At 34.0% G+C, this 22,972-nt stretch overlaps 1 protein-coding gene across 1 annotated transcript in view; it reads right to left on the reverse strand.

Moving 5' to 3' along the window:
- The window catches only part of LOC137929928 (diacylglycerol kinase eta), a 156,807-nt gene that overhangs the window by 34,212 nt on the left and 99,623 nt on the right, over positions 1 to 22,972 (reverse strand). Inside the window, exons 3-5 of the mRNA XM_068773067.1 lie at positions 16,727 to 16,807; positions 4,856 to 5,001; positions 1,466 to 1,664 (exon numbers count right to left, since the gene is read on the reverse strand). Coding sequence (XP_068629168.1) covers positions 1,466 to 1,664; positions 4,856 to 5,001; positions 16,727 to 16,807 — 426 coding nt within the window. The remainder of the gene's footprint in view (positions 1 to 1,465; positions 1,665 to 4,855; positions 5,002 to 16,726; positions 16,808 to 22,972) is intronic.

The following is a 22,972-nucleotide window of genomic DNA, read 5'->3' on the forward strand; positions in this document are numbered from 1 at the left end:
CCAAAGTTCTTGTTTTAGAAGTCTGGTAGTTTCATTAATTGTCACTAATATTTATATTTATTACCGCATACAGGAATATTAGTTATTGGTGTAAAAAAATTGATTCTGTCTCTCTCTCTCTCTCTCTCTCTATATATATATATATTTATATATATATAAACACTCTCTATATATGTAACATATTTTAGAGAGAGGATTTTATACAGGTTGGTTTGAAATAGGTGTAAAAGCTTTAAACATTTTTGCCAACGTATCAGCTAAACATTCATTCATTTAAAAGTTTGACACTTAGAAATAGTCAACCTGAATGTAAATTTAAATTAATAAATAATTTTAATTAATACCTAATTACAAAGCAGTTAATTTTATGTTTCATGTATTATAAGTAAGCTGTATTTTAATACATATGTATTCCGGATTTACAACATTCTATCACTTGACCGCCTGTTCTATTGTTTCTTGGCAAGTGAGTAAATCCAGACCGCTGTCTGTACTTCTTTTTCTTATTTCATATGATCAATTCACGTAAACGTAGAATGAAGACGTAAATAAATAAATAAACATTTTTGTCGTTTTCATAGTAATGTCTTTACGGTATTTTCGAGTGTCTCGAAGTAAGCCATCGGCAAGATTAATGAGGGAGAATAATTTTTTACGAAATAAAAAAAAAGTGTTCGTCTCGCGTCCCAGATTTAAGATTAGATTTCAACGCCAAAGGGATTCGATGTAACCGAATTACATTGGAACTGATTGAAACGTCATACAAGTTAGGTCCGCTACGGTAAGAGGAAAACATGTTTTTCATTTTGTGTTGAAAGCTTTCCAAAATTAACGAGCATCCCTTGGACCGCTGGGAGCACGAGGAACGATATCCTATTATGATCGCTCGCCTCGCCTCCCCCAGCGGTATTGATTTCGGCCACGGTCGAATAAATTTGTAGGTAAAATTTTTTTATTAGTCCTAAGTGATCTTTTTATTTGTCCTTCCTCCCTAAATGAGGATATTGTGATCTGTCTCTTTTATCGGATTTTGCAGGCTTTATTTTATCAAATATTTCTTTAACATCGTAAAAATGTTTTATCTAGAACATTTTATATTTTATGACAACATAAAGTGAGTATTTATAACACAATACAATACCACATACAAACATAAATACACGTATAAACGTATACAAAAACAGAACATAAGTAAAAGTTAATTAAGTAGGTACAATTGACGTCTGATATAGATGTCTGTCATTAATAACCCAGTGTTCGAAATAAAGATTTTGAACCATGACCCTGCAGATCGTCACCAGCTGATCAACGGCAAAAGCAGTGTTTAAGTGCCGAATCAAAGTTAAAATCGAAATAGCTTTATTATAAAAGAAGCGAGTCAAGTTATAAGATTAGTCAATAGATGGCGCTGTGTGTAGATTACAATAGAAGCTGCTGCTTTCCATGCGGAGAGCACAGAACTCACCCCATCCGCATCTTCGACAAGATGCGGCCCCAGAGAGGCGAGGGTGCTCCATTTGCAAGAAGGCGGCGCCCGCGCAGCACATCGTTTGTGCGCTTTGTACTTGCACAGTTCGCAGGCGAGCGCGTGCGCGGTGCCCAACGCTCCCAGCGGCTCGCGACACACGTTGCAGAAGGTGGGACGTGCGTGAGTCGCCGCATACCTGCACAAAAGTTACATATATTACATACATATGCACAGTTTTTAAACGGTTTTATTTAGTTCGACCGGTGCGGAATTTGTTTATTTGGGTCAAAATTAGAAATTGAAATTTAAGCACCTTCCCGTTGTCAGATTGTTCTGAAATTTGGTACACACATTTAATTTAGATGACAATATAATATAATAAAATCAATAACATTATAAATCTAAGATGGCCGCCGATAAAAAATGACGGATTACATATTTTTCCTTAACCCCTCAATATGGGTATCAAATGAAAGGGCTACACTAGTAAAACACGATGATTATGTCAAAATTTAAAATTCAAGATGGACGCCGTTTCAATATGGCGGACTAGGTACATATTTTTCCACAACCACCAAAAAATGGGTATCAAAAAACCGTTTAACTTAAAAGTTTTTTAAATGTATTTTTTATTCTCCACAGCACAATATCGTCAGTATTTTTGAATCTCAGTATATTATATTAAAGTAATGTTATAGGTCTTAACTGAAACATAATCAACAAAAAAGATTTATTTAAATGAAATGTAATATCCTAATATTAGGGAGACCGAAAAGTGATTTTGTTTCTGACGATATATTTTACAGAAAAACGGATTGATTTTTACCACACTTGCCAAGGCCTGTACCGCAGGGTCATTAGCGGTGACATTCACGGACTAGATTGAACGGTAATATAAAAAACAAGATACACGAAGCGAAAAAATAAAAAAGTAAATATCGCTTAATGTAACATCACTATATATAAAATAACACTTAGTACTGAATTTAATCTCTAGAAGAGACGATAAATATTTAATTCTGGGTGGAATATGAGGAAAAAAACCCAAATATTTTGTCGCTTTAAAAGAGAGATAATATCCGCTTGACAATTTTTAACCCTTTCCACTCCAAGGCTGTTGTGTAGCATCGATAAAATTTAATTGAATTATAGTATCTTGCAATTCTAGAATATGTTTCATTCATTCGTGATTCAAACATTTTAGTAACAAAAATCTTTCCTGTTTTAAAATTTTCCGCAAAAAGAAGTATTACACCATGTCGAGTATCACTCGACAGTGGAGCTTGTGGAACAAAATCAGTGTCGAGTGACACTCGACATTGGAAAGGGAAGTGGCTTCACGTACAGAGTAGTTTAATCTTGACAAATTGACTTGACAATTATGGGGTTAATTTAACAGTCTGAACAGCTATCATTATCATATCAGCCGGTAGACGCCAACACCACTATCACCGGACTTCCCTTGAACGCATACAGCGACTTTCCACGACTTTCCACTTGGATAAATCTCAGTTCCACCTATTCCGAGACCTATCCACGCCGCGTCTAGTTACCGGCTCGTCTGAATAAATTTAAACATATCTTTGTACATGTAAGACATTGAGATACATTTTTGAATCGTCGATTATTCTAACATTATAAGCTTTAAGCTAACACTGGCTCGGAATGATGATCTGAGAACAGCCGATCAGAAACTCAACGTGCTATTATGAAGATTAACAATTTTTTATTATAATATCAACAATGTAAATAAATACATTTAAAAAACTTTTAAGTTAGATGGCTTTTTGATACCCATATTGTGGTGGTTGGGGAAAAATATGTACCTAGTTCGCCATATTGGAACGGCGTCCATCTTGAATTTTAAATTTTGACATAATCTTGACATGATGTTTTTGAATAATTTTGACATAATGTTTTACTAGTGTAGCCCTTTCATTTGATACCCATATTGAGGGGGTTAAGGAAAATTTTGTATCGGCGGCCATCTTAAATTTATAATGTTATTGATTTTATTATATTGTATTGTCATCTAAATTAAATGTGTGTACCAAATTTCAGATCAATCTGACAACGGGAAGGTGCTTAAATTTCAATATCTAATTTTGATCCAAATAAATTCCGTACGGGTCGAACTAAATAAAACCGTTTAATAATTAGTCAACAATGTTCCACGCATTTCGATCAATTAAAAACTTTTAAATGCTATAATATACTTTTAATTATAGATTTAAATATAATAAAGATTTAAAATTATGTGAAATTCATTTTATGTTTTTAAACATATTATTTTCAATGGATCATTTATAGCTGCTTGTGAAGAGGGCAAGAAATATTTATATTAAGGTTTATAGAACGTGTCGGCGCGCGGATCGCATTGACGCGTCCGTAGGGATCCCCTTCCCATTCCGCTTTTGACTCTAATGACCTACAACCTTCATACTTCGTTATCATACACTTGTGACTGCCATTATGCAGAATATATTTTAGTACAAACTTTGCACGAACGAAGTCAATGTTTGTTTACACCTAAGGGATTTCTTTATTACCATCGAGGCGTTTATTTGATGTCGTACAAAATTTCACGAGAAAAGAAATGAGTCAACACATTCAATTATTTTCGTCTGATGAATATTTGAGAGAATATTCCCTGTTGTATTTTTTAAGAGTGTTAAGGCATCTATGTTGATGTAACTGATAAATATCTCCATATTGATCATTCATGTTTCATTTATTACAAAGCGCACAGTGCTCTCGTAGTTACAGGGATTTGTCGAAGGTTGGCTTGAACATAAATGAACATGAACGAACACGAATTGACAAGCATAGATAATGCTGCCATCTGTGTCTGCACGTGCAGTAAGCTGATAAATCAATTGCATTGGTGTATATTTTTTTTATTTAATGGAATCAGGCGTTACCTTGTGCAAATCCATCCTAAGTAAGAAAAGGACCAATATTTAGGCACTTCCGCACAAAAATCTTTTTTGGCACTAATCGGTGTAACATAACTCCTGAAAATGCCCCGTGGAGAGGTGTGACACGTGTTGAGTGGTTTAACGCTGGCGGTTGTGTAATTCGCATTGTTTACCGCATGCGTATTTATCAGCGGGCTGGCGGGCGGTGCACTTTGTTGCACGACTGCACGTGCGGAAGTGGCTAAATATTGTGTATATTTTTTTTATAGCAGCATTACCCATGTGATTTCCAACCATGGAAAAACAGCAGAAGAAGCGTCCGTTTTACTTGGCTATGACTGTTATAGACAACGCGGTATCACAATCAGTAAGCAGTCTTTAGTATAAGAAATCCAATTGTAAATAATAACAATGTTTATTGAATTTCAAATCTTGTGTAAACATAATAAAGTATAATTTAGTTTGGTACCAGTGGTGGTCTCCTGAGGAGAGGCGTGCGACCAGGTCTGCGACATCAGCACCGCGGTGTAGCGCCCCACGCAGCGCTCCTGCCCAGGACTCCATCTCGCCGCGGCTTTCCGCGCACAGCACCAAGCAACGGCTGGCGGTGATCACCTTCGACAGAACACAAAAGGTAATAATTCAAATTCACAAAATATCTTTATTCGAGTAGGCCTTAACACGAACTTTGATTTGTATATTACTTTAATTTAATAAGCAAGAAGATACCACTCGGAACGCTGATCTGCTAAAAAGAGGCTGCTTAAAACTCAACAGTTTCGCTTTTCACATTAAATATAATACATTATCAGCTATGTAAAAGAGTCAACAAATTAAGTTTCACACTTTTGGATCAATTAAAAGCTCTCGAATACCGTAATAAGATTTACTTAATGATGTATTTTTATATTTACTTTTATAACTAAGAAAAGTATGTATATGTATGTTTGTATATATGTATGTTTTGTAAAAGTTAACTACTTATTATTTATACTTCTATCTTTCCCATACTATGGTTGTCTCTAAGAGATTGCCTTGTGTGATAAGACCGCTAATTGTACTTTTTTGCTTATTATTATTAAACTATTTAAATTTATCCTAGCGTGTAAAATAAAGAATATTAAATAAAATAAATAAGAAAATGTTGGCCTAAGATATCTCGTAGAACATATACTCAAAGTTTTTACACAACAATTTTCAATATGGCTGGAAAAGTTGTGAGTTTGTTGCCTCTCTGTCAGTATTGTGGAATAATTCTGCCGACATCGACACAATTATTGTGCTACAAGAATTCATATGTAAGTAATAATTTGAATAAATATTTAAATGCAAGTTAATGTTTACGAAATGTATGTAAAGGATTAGTTTATTTTATATGTGCCTGCCTCAAATAATTTGACTAAGCTGGAATGATTTACATCTATCCATATCTCTTCTTTATATTCAGAGTTCGAAAAGCAAATAATTACAATGCACATATCTGTGTTAACATACTTTTTTAGATAAGCTTTGTTCTTGATCGATCTCTGATACATAGATCTGATATTGCATGTTCCTATGGAGGTAGTCCTTAAGGAACTTGCAAGTCAAGTACAACGAATACAATTGTATTAATCGTACAAAACAAGAGATACATTAAAATTGGTTGAAATGCCAAAGTAAGTTTTATCAAAATCAATGTATGTCTTAAATAAATGATGTACCCCCATATCAATCCTCATAACATTTATGGCCCTTATACTGATCGGTAAATGGTGTATTATCTTTAAAAGGATGAACGTATAGCGCATTTGATTTTGATTAATGTATGATATACGTTATCGAAAAACCCATGGTTTCAGAAATAATAAATAACTTAATTATGACATAGTCAGAAAAAACATTTTTAAAATTCGTAATACTGTATTTTAAAATTAATTTTTGTTTACCATCTGTCTCTACAGAGTATGTACACTTATAAATCATTAGTCTGTCGCATTCTTATAGAAAAAATCTATTAATGCAACATATCAAAGCGATCACTTTATACAGGGTAAATAGCTGTAAAAGTTTTTAATCTTTTTTCTGAGAAATGATCATTCGCATATTTCAATTTTTCATACCTAGATCCATTCTACTTGTAAAAAAGTCTGGTGAACTGTCATATATGCGAGAAAATACCTTATAAGTGTTTGACAGAAAATCCTGTTGTTATTTTTTTTTGAGAACCAAAAATTAAGAAGGTAGATGCGTTTGCGCATGTGATTTGATTCGGACGTGTCTTCAAAGGATTCTAATTTAAAATATTAACTCAAAGTTGCACAGCGCTAACCGAGCAAGATACAAGCGTGACAAAGAGAAAGTCAGAAGCGCTTGAAGTTTATATTGTAATTTAAGTTAGGCGAAGTTGGCAAGCGGAAATAGGGGAACCCGCACAACAATGAACTCGTAGTGGAAAACCTGGGAATTAGTTGAAGTTGTTGTACATAAGTTTTCTCGTTTGATTTACAGGTAATTTGTTAAGTTTGTCTCTAATTTTATGATAGGTTGCGTTCAAATTATTATTATAATTAGACGTGTTTAGAATAGACGAAGCGAATTACTATTTAAAATAATGATGTTCATCACATCTATTTCTAAACAAAAAATTATCAACAAATATGTTGATGATGTAGATAATAGGTGGCTTCCAATATAGTCAAATAGTACTTGGCAGCAGTCCGTGCCGAGGTGCTCACGAACTTTGCTATCTTAAAAGGGATCTTAGACTAGGCTCCACGCCTTGCGGCCTCGAACCTGCGAATTCTGTAAATGAGCAAAAAACTGCCCAAATAGCATTTAATAGACTCTCTTTGAGTCCCGTCCAAAAAAAATGGAGTTATAGAGAGAAAAAAAATTGAAAAAAAACTCACAAAGCATTGAACATATAATTTGTTTTCCAAACAGTCAAATAATTTAAGTCAATAAAACCATAAACAAGTTTCTATATCAACGAAGAAAAAAATTTAAACTTGAAAATATAATGACGTTATTAAATTAATGATTGACGTAAATTAAAAAATTAAAAGTTATTCTATTAGTTATCGTATTCAAATATTAAATCAATAAAGTGAAATACTTTGCCTGGCCACAAACTTTTAACGTTACGTCTGTTGGGGTAGGCAAGGCAATATATATATGATGTTATAATATGTCTTTATTCTTCTTTTTATTTTCAGCGAATGGACGCCCACAGCTGGGCATAGGGCTCCACCAAAAATCGCCACGATTACAGGTCCTGTTGGCCGCATCTAGCGATTTCTCACGACGTCAACTATGTCGTTGGTCCAGCTAGTGCGAGATCTACCCAGGCCGTATCTACTGGGTCGTGGTCGCCATTCGAGAACCTTTCGGTCTCGAGGACCATCAGTTGCACAAGCGATGTTCCCTGCCCGCTGCCATTTCAGACTAGCAATCTTTCGACCTACATCGGTGATGTTAGTATGTTGACTGTTTGTTAGTAAGTAGCAACATATAGAAGTGCAATAGCCTCCCTGATAGGCGGAAAGGAAACTAGGGAAGAATTCCTCTCATGCTGCAAGAAAATAATTAAAAAAGTAACAAAAAAACAAAAATTTAAATAGACAATACGAAAAAAGGTGATATAATGAAACTCAAATGTGAGATAAAGTGTGATAAAAATGTAAATGAAAGAAAAAAGATAAAATGTAACAAGTAATGAGGGAGGAATGAAAGGACACAGAGAAAAAGTGAAAGAAAGCAGAATTGCGGCATAAAAGAATAGAATGAAAGATTATGTGAAGAATGAAAGTAGAGAATGAAAATAAAAAATATGTGAAAAAAAATATGTGAAAAAAAATTAAATTGCCAATAAAGATCCTGTCCCACCTAAGATAGGGGTACGACAGACCCTCAATAGCGGGGGCCATTTAAATAAAAAAAAACATATAGAAGTGAATAGATCGAATTGTGGAATGAACGAGTAACAAGACAGATATTGTGAGGAACGAAAGAAGAGAATGGAAATAAAAATAAGAAAAACAGAAAAAATTATTAATCAAAATAAAATCCCTGTCCCCAACTATATAGGGCTAGAAGGAGAGGTCCCTAATAGCGGGCGCCACAAAAAAAAACATATAGAAGTGGAGCTGTAATAAAAAGCTACTTAACTTATAAACTAACGGTTCATAGAAAAACTTTTTGAAAATTAGCCAATATCGAATTACTATGGCATTCCGCCAAGAGTTAAAATATCACAGTGCTTTCTGTGCGAAAAATTGTACATTTATAGTTCGCATATTCACGGATATATATTTAAACAAGGCTGTATATTTTCTCTTTACATCAGAGGTCGTGCACTCCGCAGTTCATTTCAAATAAAAAAAAATACACAACATAAAATTTCCAACAACATTTCATCGCTGTAAACAAAACACGTAGGGACGGAAAGGTTTACAAATATCGTACTATAAAAGCCTTAGTGCGTTAAACTAAATGGGACGCCGACATAGTCTGGCCTCTGTGAAGCGGCTTGCATTGAAATAAAAGCACGTAAGAGACCCTAAAAGACCGCAGTAGCGAGTAAAAATTCAAAAAGGACACTGTCGTTAAACTAAATTGACCTTATATAATGGTTGTTGAATAAACGGAGCGAAAGTCATAACTGAACTGTAGTTGGATGGAAAGAATTAAAATGTAGCAACTCCAATATATGGCAACTGCGCCTCTATAGAATACCATCCGCAATAGTTAACTGATGATGTAAAACGCTGTAAAAATCTAATATTTTTATAAAAGCAATTTAAAAAAAATATATAACAGTTATATTTGACGTCCTCTGTGATCAGAACACATTACGATTCCTTATTGCTTGCTTATTCATTTATATTTAATGGAATCAGGCGATACGTTGCGGAAGTCCATCCTAAGTAAGAAAAGGATAAATATTTAGCCACTTCCGCACATGCAGTGGTAGTCGTGCAACAAAGTGCACCGCCCGCCAGCACGCTGATAAATGCGTATGCGGCAAACAATGCGAATTACACAACTGCCACCGTCAAATCACTCAACACGTGTTTCACCCCTCCACGGAGCATCTTCAGGAGTTATGTTACAGCGATTAGTGCAAAACACAGGGTCACAGAGAGTGACTCTGTGGTTTATCAGCGGGCTGGCGGGCGGTGCACTTTGTTGCACCACTACCATTACATGTGCGGAAGTGGCTAAATATTGGTCCTTTTCTTACTCATTCATTTATGTCAGTCGACGCCCACTGTCAGACATAGACCTCCGCAAAACATAGCCACGATGACCGACTGATGACCTACATTCAGCGACGTTCCATGACCATGATATCAGTCCACCTAGCGGGAGGCTTACCCACGCTGCCCATTTTCGTCTATGGTATATATAATAAGAGAAATCTATTTAATTCTATTTTTTGTTAAATTAGGATCATCTGGCATTTCATGTTAATTTTTTTAAGGAGAAAAATTTTTAAATATTTTTATTGACAGTGATAATTATCAAGCAGTTTTTAAGAATTTATATGTTACTCTCTTCTCTACACTCATGTATGTTACGTACTTACATATATAAATCACCCCGCGCCATCTTTGTTTATGAATTTTGTAGCTTGACAAAACTGTTTGGATAATTGCTTTGAGGATTATTTTTAATTATAATAAATATACGACAAATTAATTCTTGTTATATTCAAATGATCGCTATAAATGTCGACATTTGTAAATTAGTCGCTTAATTTACATACATATTTACTGTTTCTGCACTTGTTTAAATGGCGGAATACTCTATTGGTCAATCACATTTTATTCTACAAACTAACCAAATACAGAGCTAAACACGCTATGTTTATCGACTATATTATTATCGACATACTGAAGTAGCTCATGAACAAGCTGTTACATAAACCGCAACGAGAGAGCGTGCTCCGAGCCTTCCATGTCGAATTACCAACGCTCTTCAAGTCCCATAGGCATGCCTTTGTCACTAAAGATATTTGCTAACCTCAATACCTTTCCCTATCGACATCATTCAGTTTGAACACTCAGTTTCAGTTACTTATATTACAAGGATTTTTATTTTTAGGATCTATATTCCACAGACATTAACGTCCGTGCCTTTGTTAAAATAATCGTAATAATTAGTTGATTTCAACATATTTTTAAATAGTTTACGATTTAAGTTAGTAAATAAATTATGAGCCTTAGTTACCACTATAATATGTAAACAAAAATTTCGGAAATATTAAACGTCATAGTAGAAATAAAGGCACGGACGTTAATATCTGTGGAACATGAAAAAACATCAAAACTTCCTAAATTTTAGAATCACTGGATGGAAATGAATATAAATGTTTTTTGCAGAATGAAAGTAGGTGTAAAAGCTATAAAATGTTAGATGTATAGCACATTGTTCAGCAAAAAGCCTTTACATCAATTTCCAATTAGTCTGAATGAAGTAATCACTCTGAAATATGTTACATTAATTTATATTACCTACAGAAATCCGACAAGCCAATAACTATTGGCAGTAGAAAGTCTACAAGGACATTTAGTAAACTATAATTCATTTCAATATGGATTCATCCTAATTTTGAAAACGTATTTTCTTCTTATATTATCATTACGTTATTTATTGTTTCTAAAACCGTTGATTTTTGTTTATGGCGTACTTTACTTTAATTAACAGCAAAACAGATACATTGAAAGCTTATGCACCTACATCCAATAATCATCCTTTATAAATTTTAATTGCAACTTTTTTTTAAATGTTATAAAGTCAAAATTTATTTATAAGGCTTTATACAATTTAATAAAGCTTTTGTATGTTTTTACACCTCTACCAACCAAATCACTGTGTATATGCTATAAACATAAGAAGTATATCTTATAATATCTCCTATATCGAAGAAGCATTCAAAGAAGATAAATACCTAGTATTTTTTATTTTAATTAAGATACAAAGTAAGCGACATATACCCTTTTGGCACATCTTGAATGGTTTAATTCTACTGTACAAACATTGCAATTTTTAATCGGAGCCTTGGAAGTGGAAAGAGCGTAGGGAGAACCAAACAATTTCCGATACATCGAAACCAATGTAATTGAAAACATTAAAAATTACTACGAAGCAGGGGTTCGAGCTACGAAAGTTTTATACCGACCACGTTATTCTTTTGGGAGAGAATAAAAACATTCTGCCCCATGCGCCCGCTGCAGTCCAATCTTCTACATATAAAAAAATTTATGTATCCTGTATGTCCTTTATAGAATCGTAAACTATGCATTTGTTCATGTGATGATCTGGAGCAAAATTGTTATGCATGAGCCTACAAAGGTTTCTAAATTAGTATCACCAATTTTCGACTTCATGTATTGCCGTGACTATTCGTGGTGATTTGAATTGAAACGAAAACAGCGAACGAATGATGACGTTTAGAATTAAAACGAAATGCTATAACGTCACATTTTTTAAAAATGAACAAAATCAATGAAATTTTTGATGATGACATGAATATTTGTGTAATGTTATTTTTCTTCAAATATGTTTTAGTTCATGGCGTAATACAGCTAGTAGAAAATAAACAAATAAAGCATTTTCTAGTGTAATTACTTTAACTTCTTAATAATTGTTATATCAGCACAAGGTGGGGATTGGTTCTTGTTTAAAAATAAAGTACTAGATAGACAATACACTCTAATAAAAGTATAATTAGCAACGTAACAATAATATAAATAATAATTTTTGGAACCTCGCGCTCAACCTGTATCATAGATGGACAGGGTCTTTATTTACATAATAAAATTCTCGCATAATTTTATTTTCAGTCATCTTTCGTCGTTTTCAATGTCTTTCATCTTTTTTATACATCGCCTCACTCCCTTTCCCTCTCCTCTAGAGTTACACAATTTTACGTGTAATATTTTTATCATTTGCTTAACATTCTATTTATTCTTAATACTTTTTTATTTTCTTTCTATCTATAACGCACATCAATTTTGTAATATTTTCATTATTATTGCTCATTTAGTTCGTTTATTGCTTTTTAATATTATTCCTATTACCTTTTAATACAGAACTCTATTTAATCATATTATACTTTTGTAGTGTTGTAGTTCCGCAGAAGAAGCGAAGTCAACAGCTTAGCTCTAATAATTGCTTGTCTAAAATGGCAGTGGGGGAGGTACATCGCTCGTGCAACCGAAGGCTGTTCAAGTGGCCACCGCGAGTCGGAAGTCTGAGTAGATGAACTGACGACATAGTTATGATCGCGGCAAGTCAAGATAAGGGCAGTTTAAGACATCTTTGACAGAGGCGAATGCCTTGCAATGCGTTAATATGATGATAATAACGGTGATGATAAAGATAAAGAATCATATTACTATCCACTAAGGATTACTTATATCGTACAGGTCGTGGAAAAAATCCCAGAAGAGTCGCATTTGATAGAAACTAAAATTAAATTGTGTCGAACTATAATACCATCCTTCTATTTAAAGCAAAGTTAAGAGGATTTCAAATGACTTAAATCTGAGGTAAGTCTACAACAAACGAAGTAAATTTTATTTGTGACCACTTCTACAAATACACTTTATAAAATAGAGCGATTTAGTTCCAATGTTTATCACTTTAAAAACCATTTACATCTGCAAACATTTGTCGCTAAATGGTAGAGAACTTTAATATCGGTTACATTTATTATCATTGCTAGATTTCACATTATTCCTTACCGCGAAATCTTCATTTCATTTTTATGTCTATACGACAACTTATTATTACTTCCTTGTTATTTACCTACTTTATTGCTAAATTTTATTTTTTTATATCTTTACAAAATTTTATCAATTTATTTAAAAACTTTTTATACATTTTCGTATAACCGTGAACTTAAAGCCGAAGGCATTCTCTGCCAGTTAACTGTTTCGGCAGTGCAGAGATAAATTTATAAGGTAGGTAAAACTAGTTATTATTATATCATTAAAAACGAGAAATAAAATAAAAAGTAAAATCAAACCAAGAAGGAAGAGAATCACATAAAATCACATATAAATATGCTAATAGCTACTACATAATACAATTTTATATAAATATTCCATATATTACGCCACTTCGGCCCCTACTGCCACTTCAGCCCCTTCTGCCACTTCAGCCCCTTCTGCCACTTCAGCCCCTTCTGCCACTTCAGCCCCTTCTGCCCCTACTGCCACTTCAGCCCCTACTGAAACTTCTGCCCCCTACTGCCACTTCAGCCCCTACTGCCACTTCAGCCCCTTCTGCCACTTCAGCCCCTTCTGCCCCTACTGCCACTTCAGCCCCTACTGAAACTTCTGCCCCCTACTGCCACTTCAGCCCCTACTGCCACTTCAGGCGAGCAATTTTTCGAGCTACGTCAGTAATCATGTTTGCTTTTTAATAGGCATATATTTTAAGGTGAAAAATTTAACTTTTATGCAAAGTGTATATATTTTCCTGTAAATTAACTAAAACTCGTTTAAAGTCTAAAATGTATATATTATAAATAATGAGCTTGATAACAGCTTATCCACACGCTAGTAGAGATATTTACTATGGCTTATTGATGTGTCAGTAAAAACCCTTGCGTTCAATACCGCTCGACTATATTCAATGAAGTCGGATGCCATTAGTGTCATAGTCGAGGGTAAATAACGAAGAAACTTGTCAATTTCCAACAATACATCGCAAAATAAAGTTTATGGTAGCTTGGTAGTGAGCTTATTTAACATATCTTATTACACCGCACTGGATTAATTATTGGATGTACTGTTAAGTATTACTAATTCAAAGTATTTATATTCTCCATAATTTCAAAATAATAAAAAAAAAACTCAGTTTTATAATTCAGAGGCCAAAAACCGTTCTATTTAGCAAACTTGAACGTTTGCCAAACATATATTTTTGAATGAAATGAGCATTAATTTTAATAAAAAAATAAATAAACTAACGATCATTACTTAGTGATAGAAATACAAAACTAACAAAACGTACTCGTATGCATCACAAATCTTTGTACAGTATCCAAGAACCAATGACTTCCTGAGAAACCTTGGTTTAACCGGATCAAAATGCCACCAAGATTGTTATCACAGGCGGACACTCCATGAGTTGCCCCAGACACAAGATTCTCATGAGTGAGGACCTCGGCTTGGACTGTGTTTCCAATTACTTTTGGTATTATTTTTTCGAGTGTGTCCGAGAGAGTCGAAATGCTGCTGAATCAGTTTACATCATAGCATTACAAGTTATACATCCGGAATTTGATTTGGCAGTGGAAACTCAGCGATAGACGATACAGACTTGCGATGACAGGTCTTAGGGCATATATATAATTAACACTTTGAGCATTAATTATATAAGATTGCCACTGCTCGCAAATAAGTTTCCAGAGGGTAAATAGCAGCGTCCTCTGCAGTACCATAATACTGCGATCGCCAACCCTCCCGCCAAGCGTGTCGATTATAGTAAATTCCCCCATATCTTTATATATATCTTCAGGGGAAACCTATGTTTTACAGTCCGCGTCTATGGGCTGAAACGAATGACGAGGACATATACCCAATGACTCATATTGTCTATGTCGGTCATGGTATATCCCTCATATGTATCTTTGATAAACATATTTTATGTAAATTATTTTATGTTTTTATTTGTTGTATACATCGCTAAGTTTTATACATGTGTAGGTGTAACGCTTTCGTACAGATTTTCATGTGATACTGCCTACTAATGGAAAAGGAAAACTACTTTTGGAGGAGAATTCAAATTCAAAAAATAAACACCCACCCATCCGACAGTCTGTGAAGGAAGAAAAAAGAAGCGAAACAGCAAAGATGGGCGTAGATATGGAAAGTCTACGTCGATGTACTCTTCGAGTGAGCATCAAAGAGTCTTTCTGTGTTAAATCAAGAATTTTCAGTTTAAACCAAGCTTTCCTCCAACATCTAACCTCAAAGCCATTAAAAAGCTGAGTACTGAAAAAAAAATTCCTCCATGACCCCAATAAGGGTCATCCGCGTTACAACCAAAGTGTCATGCAATAAGGTGGCAGCTATTATTCAACGTGCCCCCATCAGTCCGCTGTCACGTCGGATCGTTGGGCTTTAGTGGGTTAATAAAACATTAGGTACGAGGTGGGTTTACTTCACGTAACATATGCCCATTTAGTCTTTACCCGGCTCATGTTTAGTAAAAACAGAACTATAAGAAAATCTTAATACACTGTATCGTAAAAGCCTTGAACGGGGTGAATTCACAGGTCATTTGCTGTCAATTAATGTATGGTATTTCTTAACCAAAAATGTTGAGTAAGAAAAGGACCAATATTTAGCCACTTCCGCACATGATCGGTCACGTGACTTTGAGTAGTAGTGGGGGAGGAGGTGGCATATAAATAACAATCGGCGACGGACTGAGCTCACTCTGTGTTTGGCACTAATCGGTGTAACATAACTCTTGAAGATGCCCCGTGGAGGGGCATGTGTGGAAGTGGCTAAATATTGGTCCTTTTCTTACTTAGGATGGACCTCCGCGAGGTAACAAAAAAACGCTGATTGGAATGCACAGGCCTCCCACAGAGATATCTATGGGGAGGATATACCATAATCGCCACGGCAGGTGGGTTTGGCTATTACAATGTGGTATTATGATATTCAGATGTCCCTGCTGCTCATCCACCAGAAATTTTAAGTGAGTAGTGGCAATCCTATATAATTAATGCACAAATGTGTGAATTATAAAAGATATCACCCCAGGCATCGAATCTGCGACTACTATCGCAACTTTTAGTCATCTACCGCTGGGCTACCTCGTTCATAAACTTAATGATTAAATAGTAAGAAAGAAAAGCGTTCTCAAAATTCAAATTATTTACATATTAAAATTAATTATTATTTACAATCTGTCTTTGCAGACTTTGTATTGTTAGATGTTATTAATCTGCCGTATTTAAGTAGAAAACTTAAATTAATGGATCAATATATTTATTCTCACTCTGTGTTGCCCCGTGGAGGGGTGAAAAACGTGTTGAGTGATTTTACGGTGGCAGTTGTGTAATTCGCCTTGTTTGCCGCATGCGCATTTATCAGTGGGCTGGCGGGCGGTGCACTTTGTTGTACGACTACCACTGCATGTGCGGAAGTGGCTAAATAATGGTTCTTTTCGTTTATATTTATTTATTTAAAAAGTGATCCAAAAGCGCTACCTACATACTCATCCCTTTAAATAATTTACAGCTATAACCCATCACTCTGTATACGATGTAATACGGTAGTAAGGTGGTTCTTTAAAACCTACATGAAAAAATAAGAAATAGATCACTCACTTGGAAGCTATGGTTTGCGTTGTTGATGCTACACTCCGCGAAGGTTGCGTCTTCTAGTTCGAATTCGTCCCACAGTTGGCTCTGAAACAATACATATTATTAATTAAAAAATTATTTTAAACGTTGCACGTAGACATTTAATGCCACCTTATAAATGTTGCACATACATTTAAAAAGCGCAAATCACAGTTCATTACGTCACATGGCCTTATCCATGTTAAATTAAAAAAAAATCCGATATATTTTTTTCACAGATAAATATATATGTTTCTATAATACACTATAAACTGTGAACAGTGGAACATATAAAAATAAAATTCAATAAAAGCTATGACGTCATCACAGCAAAGAGAACTCCGTAGAGTCCCGGATGAATATTGCACGCGTTTTACGATCAGGCCCGCTAGCACCGTTCGTTTGTAAATAACGAAGCCCTAGCGAACTGACTGTCTGGAAGAGACATGTTTAAATAATATTTTTATAAATGCAATGTCTTTCATGACACTGTTTATTTACATATATTGCGCCTCCAGCTGTATTCCACGGAGGCTTTCACTTTTAGTAGACTGTAACGTGGGGGGTGACAATAATGTTAAGAAGTACCGTATATGAGTCTCTACTTTGTCTACTTGGGCGTGCGCGCTGGTGGGAGAGATCACCATCTGGCAATTTCAGCGAATCTCTAGAGACACGTGACGTAGAAGTTTCTAGTGTAGGCCTTCTAGGTGCGGGGATAGGGCTTCACGTATACCAGTTCCACGCAATGCTAGCAGCCCGGAACATATTCTATTATATAAAATTAAACGCATGTACGTGATACACACAGACTTATTTCGTACATATATTGAATATTAGCTGTCAGGATAGACTCGGTGATCAGCTTTCGCAATCCAATACGACAAAAGCAAAATATATTTCAAAGAGATCTCTAAGTATTTATTAATGGTTTTAGTAACAAATAACAATTATTAATAAATTATGCATAGAAGTCAATCCTAACATGTATATTTTTGTTTTCAATGATATCAATCTTTTGGCAAGTGAGGACTTATACATAATTTATTGTATGTGAAGTAGATAATTTGTAATTGTGTGGAGCACTGGTAGGCAGCGGTAGAATACTGAGAATTGCAATCGTAGATCGCTGGTTCGATGTTCTACGTTAGAGAAGACAGTGTAATATATTTATTTATTTATAATATTGAGAAGAAATTATTATCTAAAAATGAAAAAAGTATAAAAGTATTATGTTAAATATCACAAAACACAAAAATTTGAGGAAATAAAAATAGTCAATTGAAGAAATAAACACAAAATTTCAGAAAATGCGGTGATGGATGGGAAGAGATGCGTAAATGTAATATAAATAAATGCTATAAGAGTGATAAAAGAAGTGACAGATGAAAGAAGGAAGGAAGAGGAACTGTGAAGGAGAGAGAGAGAGAGAGAGAGAATAGAAAGTTTAATTAAAGAACCATTGTGAAATATACTGTAATTATTCTCTTAAAATAAATCGGTACATCTAGTGAACAGATATCTGCATTATTATTCTCCGATATTGCCGCTCAGGTATTATACAACTATTGTTAGATGAAAAAGGTACGAAAAATATTACACTATACGATTGTTGAATTTTTTAAATTGTTAGGAGTAGGTTGAAAATAAAACTTAATAATCGCAAAGTCTACTTAAAAAAAACACTTTCTTTTAATCTATTTTAAGAATTTGTATTAATTGTTATGGCTCTTTTAATAAATCTGTTTGACACGCAAAATCAGTTTTTGGTAATATGGTGGACATTATCTATTAGACTTATATAATACGAAGTTAATCAATAAAAAAATATTTTCATTTGTATACAGGATGATTTATAGATGTTAAAGTTTAAATGACAATTTCTTTACGCCTTTTCGCTAAGATCAAAGTGTAGTATATTTTCTTTTCAGCTTAATATAATTAAGTTTCCGCGCTTGTAAAACGACGGGATGATTGGGACTCGCTCCTCACGGGTTTGTCCGGCATTGCAGTGCTGTAAGGATCGGAAAATACAAAAAAATATATTGTTGATTATACGACGCATTCATCAAAAAGATATACTAACTTCCAATCACCCTTTATAAAGTGATCACTCTGATATTTGTCACGTTAATTTATTTTTTCTATTTGAATGCGACGCGTCAATAAATTCACGCAGTACAAATTCTGCCGGGATCTGTTTAAGGTTAGATAAAAGATTAGTGAAGAGTTCTAATTTCGAAATGAAAAATAGTTTTAAAAATATTATTTTTAAACTGAGAATGTTTACAATGATTGGTTATAGATAGAATAGCTTTAAAAATATAATTTTTGCTGGCAAATCTATAGCTTATTTGTTAATAAAAAACATTAAAGCTCTTGCTCTAAAAATGTAACATTAACAATTTTATTCTCTTTGAATTCATTTACATTTGATTTAATATTTCAGATAGACAACAGATACAAAACAATTAATTTTAATATGCAATAATCTGTATTTTTAAACGATTTTTCTTACTATATTATTATTACGTTATTTATTATTTCTAAAACCATTGATTTTTGGATAGGTTGTTCCATACATTAACGGACAACAAATGAGCTATACATTCACCCGTTTAAAGTTTTTTACATCTATAATCAATCAACATGTATTTTGGCGATAATTTTCACGTTATTAAATTATATCCATGAAATTCTGATTATTAAATAATTCACAATATTACTATTACACGACACAACTCAATTCCGGTTCGTTTAGTGGATGTAAGTATTCATGTAATCCAATAAAAAGGCGATTGGATCCTGCGCGGCGAGCGGTTGCTCAATCACCCTTATGATTTCTCGTTGTTGCAGCACAGCCTGAATTTACAATAAATTGGCCTAACGATGCTTATTTGTTTTTTTTTTGGCGTCCAATTTCGTAATAAATTACGTTCATCAAATCACAAATTGTTCTTTAACTATCTTTTGTTATTCGAAATTTAAATAAAATAAAGAAGGATATTTTTTTAATTAATATCTAAAATATTTTTCTCTGTATTTGGCACTAATCGGTGTAACATAACTCCTGAAGATGCCCCGTGGAGGGGTGAAACGCGTGTTGAGTGATTTGACGTTGGCAGTTTTGTAGTTCGCATTGTTTGCCGCATACGCATTTATCAGCGGACTGGCGGGCGGTGCACGTTGTTGCACGACTACCACTGCATGTGCGGAAGTGGCTAAATATTGGTCCTTTTCTTACTTGGGATGGACTTCGGCAAGGTAACGCCTGATTCCATTAAATAAAACATTTTTATCACTTCCAAAACCTTTAATATTACTAGATTTTTGTGTATAGGTTGTTGTAACTTATTTTCTGTCAATTAATAAGGTCTATCTCATAATCAATGATTATAATAATAAAAAATGTAATGATAATATAGTGATAAAAAGCATTTTATAAATTTTAATAACTCCATATTGAATCTAATTATTTCAGGTATATTATGTGCTGCCAGAAGTTACTGGCCAGTCGCATTAAAATAAAAAAAATAATGCTATATTTTTCAGAGCAAAAAGTTTTGTTATTATTGACAAATAAGTTAAACCTATATCTAATCATTGTTTAATATCACAGTTTTAAAATAATTTTATTAAAATAAATTTTGAAAATAGAACTCTGCTAATCTTTTTACGTACACTACAACACGCTGTCAGTTATTGTCACAGATTAGCGTTAAATTAAAAATTACGTTTATACGTCATTATAAATGTAATATTTATGTTATAATTTTTTTTAATAACAAAAAGACAAGAGATTTTGGTGATAAGGCATTGTCATCATCTAACATACAACATACTATCACAATGGTTTACATCTATTACTTTAAAATCATGTCACTAGAATTATATTTTCAATTTTCGTAATTGGAAGGCATATCCATATTAACATATACGTCCGATATCCCGATCACTGCACACGACATGACGCTGAAACAAGACTTCTCATTACCGAGCTACACCGCGTATCTTTACCGTGTTGTTTCAAACAACTAAACGCCACGGTTTGACGTGAAACAAGCGCGTGTATAATATTCAATGCCAGAGCAACAATAGTTTTCTAAACACGCAATAAACGTGTTACCCAATGTAATGGGGTCTGTAAACAATTTGTACAATATAGTGCGGCCTTCGCTTTTCATTGTTTGTCTTAGAACGTATGAATATTTATGTATATTCATATACATTAGTAATTTTGATAAGAGTTTCAGCTTCTGTCTTCGAAAAACCTCGCTTCGATTTTACATTTTTGTACTATGCTTTCTCTTTGCTTCTCATATTGGTATTTCTCTTTGCATCTCGCTCAACATTTTACTTCCTGCCTCACTGCGCATTTAGCTTGGCGCCTCAGTTCTCTTACGCAATATGCGTGGGACCACGCTTTGCTTTGCATCTATTCATTTTTTGCATTCCATGTCACTTTGATGTCTGACGTCGATTTTTGGCTCCGGATTGCGTCGCTTTTTAATTCACATCCCACTTCGCTTTTTGATTTGACCTCGTGATGCATTTTAATACCTAATCTCGCATTGAAATCTTACTGCTTTACGTGTGTAATATTATTTATTTAATTTCTTAATCGATTATCTTAGTATTGTATTTATAAAATGTATCGTGGTGGAATCTTATAATACACAAATGAGAAAACAATATTTCATATCAAATATTTAACCACGGTGTAACTTCTCAGTTAATAATCATAACGAATACCTTGAAGCCATATCTTCTTTTTACTAACTAATTAAAAAAAAACGGTTTACAACAGAGTTCGCCAAACTTTTTTGTGTCGTAGACCCCTTGCCATATTTTTCCGTGTTGGGTAGACTCCCTACTTACCTGATATTGATTTCCTGTAAATTTCTAACTATAGTGAAGTTTAGTGTTAAAAACTTAAAGTAAAAACACATGTTAATTTATACATTTATTAATTGAATTTAAATTAAAACTACTCAAAACAAAATTTTGTACCTGTTATATAAAATGTACGTAATATTAAATAAACTATAAATAAAATAACATAAGCAATAATTTTTTTACTTCACAGGTACTTTTATAAATAATGTAAATGTTTTGATATTATTAGTATGATGTAGTGTATGTGTTGAGATCCACTGTCGTGGACCCCCATTTTCATTTCATGGACCCCCAAATTTTTTTTCGTTGATGTAGACCCCTTGCAGGTTATCATAGACCCCTAGGGGTCGATATAGACCACTTTGGGAATCACTGGTTTACAACCTTCATACGTCAGTTTTACAGGTCTAATTATAAACCGGAAAAATTGGATACCCTTTTTTTTAAAAACAAACAGATAATAAAACAGTTCCGTCATTATCACCTCGATTTAACTTAGTCCAGATGGTTCGACCTGGAACATAAATTAAAACGAACCGATGCGTTTGATGTCGGCGCGGTAAGCTTTACGGTGTCTTGTGGGTTTATGTTCCGTTTTTCGCGGACGGTTGACCGCAGTGCGTAATAAAGGCGCTCTGGCATTTGGCAGATGGCTGGCATTCACAGATAGCTGATGTTATAAAAAATATATTTATTAAAGTAATAAATATAAATTATGTTTTAGTATGTATGTACACACTCCTAAACTGCCCTGTCCTTCACATCTATCATCTCCAAAGTAAGAAAAGGACCAATATTTAGCCACTTCCGCACATGCAGTGGCAGTCGTGCAACAAAGTGCACCGCCCGCCAGCCCGCTGATAATTGTGTATGCGGCAAACAATGCGAATCACACAACCGCCACCGTCAAATTACTCAACACGTGTTTCACCCCTCCACGGGGCATCTTCGGGAGCTATGTTACACCGATTAGTGCCAAACACAGTGTCCAGTCGCTTGATTCCATTAAATATCTATCATCTCCATCCAAAGGTTGTCTGGTAGAGATCGCATCGAGCAATAAGACAGCCTCTTGTACATCCATATGAATTATTTAATTTTTAGTTATTATTTATGGTATAGAAGAAAGTGTAAATAAATAAATAAATACATAAAGGTCTGACCCTAAAGAAGTCGTCTTCAATTTACCTTAAAATTATTCAGCACAAATGTATTTTCATGTGAAAAGAATATAATTTAAATAATTTAGAGACAAACTGTATGATAATGTAGAATTATTTATGTAAAGTTTGGTATAAGTAATCGGTTTAATTTGCATCGCTTTCATCAGCAACT

This window comes from Battus philenor, unplaced genomic scaffold, assembly GCF_028537555.1.
Source record: "Battus philenor isolate CCGP_79_NKW_IND1 unplaced genomic scaffold, ilBatPhil1.0.hap1 SCAF_5, whole genome shotgun sequence".
NCBI classification, from domain to species: Eukaryota; Metazoa; Arthropoda; class Insecta; order Lepidoptera; family Papilionidae; genus Battus; species Battus philenor.